Raw genomic sequence first — 9,440 nt, 5'->3', positions numbered from 1 at the left:
AACATGAGGTGTACATCTATATAGCAAAAAATGACCTTGAAAATTAAATTTTACCTTCAACATGACCTTGAAATAGGACATTTATCTCAGAATTGTATTCATAGCACCAAAAAAGTAGAGAAAGTGACAATATACAACAATCTAGGACTAAGAGAGGCTGAGATATGACCTTTGGTCTTTTCGGTGGGAGCCATTTTGAATCTTCTGCAAACCAGCCACTAGGGGGCCATCCCAATTTGTTTGCGGTGGTTTTTGAAAAACTTATGTCCATGCCTAACACCATGCCAAATATCAAAAACTTGTCACCAAGTGCACAATCTTTATGATTTTTGACATATTCCCTCCCAGCTAATAAGGATAAGGGGTATTATCCACCATATTATCCACAGTTTTGTCAGTGGCCATTTTTTGGTCAACAGTAGATCTATGTTCCTCTGTGGTCCGACGTGGTATTGTGACAGCGTTGCTAAAACTTTCAAGCATCTGAAAACTGGATCAGAGCCGCCCAAATACATGTCTAGCATTTCTGCTGCTAAAATGCCTAAAGAGCAGAATAGCACACAAAAACATTTTAAAAGTTCAACTTCCAAACATTTACTGTCATCAATATGTAATCCGTTAAGATTCTATATTTAGTCTATTTTAGCATCAGTGTGCAGATGCTTCAAATGTTACAAGACCTTATTCCTATTCCTACATCATTATCTGGATATCCTTGAATAGTGTCTGAACCTTTTTTTTTGACTTGTTGGCTATGAGGCATTGAGTGTTTTTTTTTTTTTTTTTAAAGATAACACTGATCGGCACTTAAAAAAAAAATAGGACACTTTATTCAGTGAGCACCAATAAGTCAGTACAAACCTTTTTTTTTGCTTTTTTTTCGTCATAAAGTCAAGTTTTGTTTTAACAGAAACATATAATCAGTCAGCAGAAAAACTAACATTCATCTTTACAAGCAAAAACGACTCAAATCAAAATCTGGTGGGAGGATCTCCTCGGTTATTTAGTGCGCTTTGTATAAAACTACCTCAGAGTAAAAAATAAAAAACATTTAGACAATAACATCACACATTTAGAATATATATACATGTTCCAACGTCGTACAACATTATCAGATTATGTTTTCACACTAGGTCTTGCTGTTGCATAAATTAATGAAAATCACACTTTGATTACGACTCTAACGCTATGAAGCACAAGTGTTAACGGTGAAGTTAATGCAGATCAGTGAGCAGCAGGACTAAAGTTCAGAGGACAACGGCTTCAAATTGCCACATTTTCGCTGAAATTGTCTTGTAAAGATGATCCTTAATGAAGTGATTAGTGACAGGATTCAGACGGGGGTGTCAAAGTGTGGACGTATTTGTGCCCCATAGTAATAAAAACCTGACTTTCATGGGATTTGCTGATAGTAACAGAAACAGTGAATTGCCAGTGTTGAAACAGAAACCATCGTGCAAGTGTAATCTTGAAAAAAAACAGTGACTTATTGAATCATGCCAGTGCTTTTGCTGTCTATTTCACAGAAGTTCACCTTTCACGTATGTTATATTTCTGTACTTGAGAAATATCCTGACTGTAAAGTAATAAAATCAGCATAAAAATGCTGCAAATAAACCTCACCGTTCTGTGACGATGTGTGGACGGACAGACGGACGGACGTGTGGCAAGAGTGTGAGGTGCCGTCACACCTGAGCTCAGGTGGAGATAAACGTGAGAGCAAAACAAAATCAAAGGAACTTGTGCCAGTTGTCCCGTGTGTGAAGGCGTGGTTGTTTCATATGTGCCCCTATGTGTTCCCCACCCCGGTATCACACCGTCTCCCCCCAGCACGCCTGCATGTGTGTGTTTGGTGCAGCTCCTCAGGTCCTCCTTGGATGCGTGTTGCCCACGTAAGTGTTCTCTATACACAACACGATGTAGTGGTTGGAGCAGGAGCGGGCGTGCTGCCCCAGCAGCCGCCCCGTCTGCACCAGCGCCGCCTGGCCCGTCACCGCCATGTCGGCCGTCCTCCACGCCTCGCAGTAGTTGTTGGTCAGACGGATGCCCACGATGCTGGAGCCGTGCCACACCATCTTCTCTGGCCTGCAGGGGGGGGAGAGAGACGTTCAGGGGCTCAAATGGACGTGTTTACCGGGCAGGAGCAGTACTGGAGTTGAGGGGGGATGAGGGGGGATGGCATCCCCCCTGAAATAAAAACACTCAAAATCATCCCCCCTTTCCATCCCTTATGTCATTTCATCAATGAATGTGGTTTTACTGCTATTTCAACATTTAGAGTCATCACCAGAAAAATAACTTATTTGACAGTCTTCACCTGTTTCAAGTAAATTTTCACTTGAAATAAGTAGAAAAATCTGCCAGTGGGACAAGATTTATCTTCTTATTACAAGCAAAAAAATCTTGTTCCACTGGCAGATTTTTCTACTTATTTCAAGTGAAAATCTACTTGAAACAGGTGAAAATTGTTGTTTTTTCCAGTGATGAGTCTTGTTTTAAGTGTAATAAGATTTTTTTTTACTAAAATGAGACATTTTAACTAGAAATAGGACAAATATTTTTATTTTGAGTTTTTGCAGTGATCCATTTTACTTATCTTGTGAAGGACAGAGTCATATTGATAAGTTCAGAAAACTGTTTTTTAGGGCCCGAGCACCTTCAGTGCGAAGGCCCTATTGTATCTGTAGGAATTCTTTTTCTTTTTCTTTTTCTTCTGACGGAAGGAGGGCCTTTTTGCCCCCCTAAATGTGCCCAAAAAGTCACCAAATTTTGCATGCAAGTCAGGCCTGGCGAAAAATTTGATGTTTAATGGTTTACATTAATGGGCGTGGCAAAATGGCTCAACAGCGCCCCCCGGAAAACTTTGTGACTCAAGCCCCAGAATAAGGTTTGACGTACATGCACGAAAATCGCTACACACCTGTATCATGTCACAACTTAAAGAAAAGTCTCTTGGCGACATGGCCGAAACCGAACAGGAAGTCGGCCATTTTGAATTAATCGTGTCACTTTGGCGCAATTTATGCCATTCCTTCGGCAGTTAATACGGCCCGAACCGTAACGTGCCCCCAAGGGCCCGATTTACTAAGATCCTAAATAAAGAGTACTAAATTGCGTGTGCACTGAAAAAGTTTGCGCGTGCTGTTGTTGCGTGGTTTGCGGGTGATCAACTAAGAATGCGTGCGCAATTGATAACAGGTGCAAACCTCAGTATTTAAATGAGGTGTTGCGTGTCTTAAGGTTTGCGAGCGCAGATCTGCGCCATGGAGAGTCTGGATGGAAAGCACAGTCACAAGTCACAAGCGCAAAATGAAATTTGACGAGTTGGAGTTAGAGATATTAGTGGAAGAGGCAAATAAACACATTCATGAACTACAGCAAAGAAATTTAAACATTACCAAAAGAAACGCAATATCGGACAAAACCTGCGATAGAATAAATGCAGTTGGTAACACAAAAAACGGAGAAACGTCTGGTTTTTCATATTTCAATTTTAGGCACAGATCAAAAATACGAAATAGAAAAACGGGCCACAGGACTGAATTTGATTTTAATATTGAATTGGACGGGTTTACGTGACCCGGCGGTGCTCGGCATGATCTGAGGAGAAAAAGACAATCAGACACAGAGCTGGAGAGCGCTTTGATTCATCTATTTATGAGTTAAGTTTTTATTCAGATGTCCACAGTATATTGCAAATATTATATATTATATAGCAAACACTGACAGTAAATGTGTGACAGACGGGACCAGCATATGGCCGTCGATTTAACGCAGAACCATAATTCAGGCGAAGCTGCAGTCTCTGCGCTGATCCTGACACAGCGGGTCGGAGCGGATTTGGTCATGATGTTTAACCTGTGTTTTGTGATTAATAAGCACGGGTTTTAATTAAATGTAATTTACGAAGGATGATTTCACGTTCAATAAGATAAATAATCAATAAAATACAAAGTTTTGGCACAAAGGCTTGGCCTGCTTGTGGGCGAGTGGAGGGGGGCACAATAAGAGAAGGTGCAAGATATAAGGCGGCGAACTAAAGAAAAAGTGGCCTTTAATAAAACTTGTGCAACCATTTTTAAAATAGCATGCAGCAGAATAAAGACTCTCTCTCTGCGTATTCTTTGATTTTGGATGTCGCCTCCTTGCCACAATAACGGCAGCAGCAGATTAGCACCTTCCTTTCGAACGTATTAAATACAGACGCAATCACAATACGCGCAATTACTTTCAGGCTTGGTAAATCTCATTGCGCGTGGTAAATGGAGCAATTTGCATCTTCCCCTCCCAGTATTTAGGATTTCTGGCGGGTACGCCCCATATTGATTATTCATCAGGGCAAAAGTACTAACTGAACAGCGTGTGCAATTTTGCGCATTTCAGAGACGCAGTCGTCTTTGCACGCCGTTAGTAGATCAGCTGGCACTTTGGTTTGCGGGTGCTGTCAAGTTTGCACAGGTTTTTACGCATGCAAACCTTTAGTAAATCGGGCCCCAAGTGTGTTATACATCAAAATGTGCGTCTCCATCCTGCGACAACACGCATTACTTTTCTCTTTCAAAAGTGTTACCGTGGCGACGCTAGACGCCAAAAAGCGCGCCCACCCTTCATCTGATTGGTCCATATTTGATAGTTCTCCAAAAGTCACCAAATTTTACATGCAAGTCAGGCCTGGTGATAAATGTGATATTTCATGGTTTGTATTAATGGGTGTGGCCTAACGGCTCAACAGCGCCCCCTAGAATACTTTTCTCTGCCATAACTTTTGAATGGTTTGACATAAAGCAGGGGTCCTCAACCCTGGTCCTCGAGGGCCGGTGTCCTGCATGTTTTAGATGTTTCCCTGCTTTAACACACCTGATTCTAATTAATCATCGTCATCAGCTTTTCATCCAGGGCTGCACAATTCTGTTAATGACACAGTCACTTGTATCACGGTGCAATGAAGCAGGGAAACATCTAAAACCTGCAGGGACACCGGCCCTCGAGGACCAGGATTGAGGACCCCTGACATAAAGAGTCGTGGGTGGTGTCATGGGACTCGGTATAGAGTCCTTGACCATAATTGGTGAAAATTAGCCCCGCCCCTTCTTCTGATTGGTTGTCCCTATTTCCTGCTATAACATTTGAATGTTTTGACATAGAGAGTCGTGGGTGGTGTCATGGGACTCGGTATAGAGTCCTTGACCATAATTGGTGAAAATTAGCCCCGCCCCTTCTTCTGATTGGTTGTCCCTATTTCCTGCTATAACATTTGAATGTTTTGACATAGAGAGTCGTGGGTGGTGTCATGGGACTCGGTATAGAGTCCTTGACCATAATTGGTGAAAATTAGCCCCGCCCCTTCTTCTGATTGGTTGTCCCTTTTTTCTGCTATAACTTTTGAATGGTTTGACATAGGAAGTCGTGGGTGGTGTCATTTCTGATATGCTTATGGGGGGTGGTGGCCGTGAGTGCGAGGGCCCGTTCATCGCTGCTTGCAGCTTTAATTATTGTTGTGTTGTGATGTATTTGATGTAAGCCCAGTGGATATTTAAAGCTTACAGAAGGCTGCATTTAACTGCTGCTATGTAATTCCTGCAGTATTTCTGCAGGTGTTTTGGTCACTGCTATTATTTGTAACATATTATATTATTTGTAATCAGCACAAATTATCTGTCCCCATATGATAAAATCCACCATCCCTCCTGATATTTTTTTACAACTCGAGTACTGGGCAGGAGTGAACACTGAAGTGTCTTAGTGGACTTAGAACCTGGTTGAAGCTCAACGGAAACAAAACTGAGATCCTTTAGTTTGGAAAGTCTGACATTCTCAGCAATTCTGCTGCCTCGCTGTGAGACGTCTGTGACTGGACAACTTCTGATTAACAGATCAATACAGCTGTCAAAGCGACTGAGCATAAATACTGCGCTGCAGCCTAATCTCCCCCATAAAGACTACATTTATTCATGCTTCTATTCAATTCAATTCAATTTTATTTATATAGAATCTATTACAACACAAATTGTCTCTAGGCACCTTCCAGAGACCCAGAACTTGAACCCCCTGCAATTATTACATAAACAGCTTGACTGCTGGAGTGAACTATATTTAGAAATAATTCGGAATGTAGCACAAAAAGCCACATGCATCAGGTCTCGTCTCGGCATCCCTCTGCTGGCTTCATGTCTGAATTGATTTAACGATTTTACTGCTTACACCCAAAGTTTTAAATGTACTGCCATCATACTAAAATATCAGCTCCCACTTCCAAGACTGTTGCATCTAATTTCGCATCGTTATTTCTACATAAGGTAAATATCTAAATCACAGAATGTAAATGAGACCAATTTAGAGTTTTACAAAGTTTATTTTGTAATTCTATGGGCAAAACAAGCTACTTCTAGTGACCATGCTGATCTAGAGAAAGTGGGGGCTTGTCAGACTGTATCGAGAAGAGAAAGGTATAAACCCTGTTATCAAACTCTAAGTGAAATGCATTAAAAATGTTGGTGTGTTCCTTTAAATCCTTCACTTACCACGTTGGGTCGGTCATCACGTTGCGTCCGTCAAAGGAGTAGATGGGTGTGGACGGGTCAAACATTCCTCCATTCCCAGAGAAGATGGACATCCAGCTGCTGAACAACGCTTCACCCTGAAAGGAACACAACTTACTTAAAGAAGATCTATCATGACATTTTGACCCGGCATGACTGCCCTTTTTAATGGTGTCCTAGAAAGCACATAGCTGCGCGTTTTATGGCATGGATAGGGTTGCCACCTTTCAGAAATAGAAATAAGGAGATGCCCCGATTTCAGCAGCGCAGGCGCCAAAAAAAAGCCCCAAAACTTCTAAACTGAATAATAAATTTGTTTATTTTATATGAAAAAACAAAATGCTTTGATTTAAAGTTTAAAGTGCTTTAATAGCATTGAACTTGCATGACTGTACAGACAGACAACCATACTAGCAACTGAAATAGCCTCCTATGCTATGTATGTCCACATCAGCCCAGATGTGTAATATAACCTACAGGTGAAGAATATGGTGTAAAAGTTAATTTATTTCAATAATTCAACTAGAATATGGTGTAAAAGTTAATTTATTTCAATAATTCAACTAGAATATGGTGTAAAAGTTAATTTATTTCAATAATTCAACTTAAAAGGTGAAACTAATATATTACCTAGTCTTATTACATGCAAAGCAAGCTATGTTAAACCTTTATTTGTTATAATTTTGATGATGGAATTTTTTATTGATTTCATAAAATATTCTCTAATTTATTTTTTATTTGGGGTTTTCATAAACTGTGAGCCATAATCACCAAAATCATCACAAATAAAGGCTTGAAATATCTCACTTTGAATGTAGTGGGAAATAATATATTTGTTTCACCTTAGTTAAATTTACTACGAATGACATTTTGCAATATATTCAAATTTTCCGACCTGTCTGGCACACACATATATATATATATATAATAATAATAATATTATATAAAGATCTGGGCACAGACGCAGCAGGTCCTGTTGTCCCGCCACAAAGATTTTGCTGGCCTTAATGTTTCCTGTGTTTTATTGTGTTCATTATTGTTAAATTTAGTGTTGATGTGTGTGTGACAGACGTGTGTATGGGGGGTTAATGAAAATACGGTACAAATTGCGTCCCGTATTAGTTCAATATGGGACGCAACATTTTTTTCTCAAATAAAGGACAATTCCGTATTTTACGGGACGGGTGGCAACCCTAGGCATGGAGTCACACTAAACTCCAGCCCACCTCTTCTGAGAAGTGTGCCTCTTGTGGGGCGGGTCTAACAGTTTTGTGTGATCTACTTCTGGATCAGCAAGTACACAACGATGTGGAGTTTGGTGGGAATAAACATGATGGGGCTGATCTGGGTCTGTGATGTCACAGTACAATGCAAATCTGAAATATCTTGTAAAGTTGAGATGTAAACATTTCCTCACCTTCAGATTGACCACGGGTAAGTCATTACGGTCCGACTTCCTCACAATGGTTGCCAGGTCCTGCAGATGTGAGGACAGGAAGGCCCTGTAGGTGGAGGTGAGCCCCGCGGAGCGCGCCTGCTGGTAGCACTGGAAATCTGCCCCCCGGATGCCACGCATGTCCCCCTTGAGTGGGGCATTCAGGGCAACCAAGTGGAGCTAAAGAGAGAAGAGCTAGATGAGAAAATCTGACTAACTATTAATCACAGAGCGGGTTATAAAGTCAGAAGTACAGGGCTTTGAGAGACATGCGTGTGTTACACCCACCCCAGGTACAGCGCTCATGGTCTGGGGCAGGATGTTGTAGCTGGGCTGATATCCTCTGCTCCCTTCAAGCAACTCCTAGACAGGGGAAACATGCTTCATGCTTTAGGTCCTCATTCTGTACATTCACAGAGTACGTATGTGTGTGTGTGTGTGTGTGTGTACATGCATTTAGTTTAGTTTATTTATTTAGCAATATAAGACAAATTGAACAAAAAATGAAAAAACATTGAAATAATATGCAAGGAAAGGAAGAAGCCTGGTGGCTTATATAGAATAATTTCCATATATGAATAAAAAACAAAACAAAAGCTACACAAGGGCGAGTAAAAAAAAAACAAAAAACACAAAAGAAAATGTAACTCAGATCAAATAATGAACACTACAAAGATGAAACAATAAGAAAGTTCTTTAAATGTTTTTTTGGATATTGGCAAGGATGGTGATGATTTAAGAGAGTTATTGAGTGAATTCCATAAGTGGAGCCTCTGAAAGTGATGAAAGATTGATGTTTACATGTTCTACAAAACGGTAAATTAAAATCATCATTGTGTCTTGTGGCATAAGAATGAATATCGGAATTAACACAAAAGAAATTATGAAAAGAAGAAGGAAGATCTTGTATATAATTTTTAAATTTGAACATAAATAAACATGTTTGAAAAATGTTAATTTTATTGACGTGCGTGCGTGCGTGCGTGCGTGCGTGCGTGCGTGCGTGCGTGCGTGCGTGCGTGCGTGCGTGCGAGCAAACCTGGCTGTGGGGCCTCTGTGCTTGAGTCCAATCTCCAGGTCTGCTGAAGGCCTGAGAGGCCTCTGATGAGGCAGCTCCATTAGGGATCAACTCTCCCAGCTGAAAGACGATGTGAGATGTGGACCTTAGAAAGACTTCACGCACGTCTCATGCACACGTTCAGATATAGATGTGTTTGTATGACTTATCAATGCTTTAAAGCATATTGAAAGAGAACACGCAGCATACCAATAAGAGGGGAAAAATGTTATTCAGTGCTCTGCTCGGCTGAGCCCACTATACAAACCGGGATCTTGCGCCAGCCGCTGAGCGTTCTGATGTAGAGCTCTCCATCCCTCTCAGCCACGTACACCAGCGTTCCCTCAACAGCACGCTGGGTCTCCCGGGTGAGATCATGAACTGTCTTATAGGTCATCACCTGAGGGCA

The 9,440-nt window shown here is 41.0% G+C and overlaps 1 protein-coding gene across 3 annotated transcripts in view; it reads right to left on the bottom strand.

Moving 5' to 3' along the window:
* Positions 1-807: 807 nt before the first annotated feature.
* The window catches only part of col15a1b (collagen, type XV, alpha 1b), a 74,010-nt gene continuing 65,377 nt past the window's right edge, over positions 808-9,440 (bottom strand). For all 3 annotated transcript variants that reach the window (XM_061732834.1, XM_061732835.1, XM_061732836.1), the window contains 6 exons: positions 9,300-9,431; positions 9,014-9,112; positions 8,263-8,337; positions 7,957-8,154; positions 6,522-6,637; positions 808-2,085 (listed from right to left, as the gene is read on the bottom strand). In XM_061732834.1, coding sequence (XP_061588818.1) covers positions 1,863-2,085; positions 6,522-6,637; positions 7,957-8,154; positions 8,263-8,337; positions 9,014-9,112; positions 9,300-9,431 — 843 coding nt within the window. In that variant the 3' untranslated portion in view covers positions 808-1,862. The remainder of the gene's footprint in view (positions 2,086-6,521; positions 6,638-7,956; positions 8,155-8,262; positions 8,338-9,013; positions 9,113-9,299; positions 9,432-9,440) is intronic.

This window comes from Cololabis saira, chromosome 10, assembly GCF_033807715.1.
Source record: "Cololabis saira isolate AMF1-May2022 chromosome 10, fColSai1.1, whole genome shotgun sequence".
Lineage (NCBI taxonomy): Eukaryota > Metazoa > Chordata > Actinopteri > Beloniformes > Belonidae > Cololabis > Cololabis saira.
This window is presented reverse-complemented; position numbering and strand designations above follow the sequence as displayed.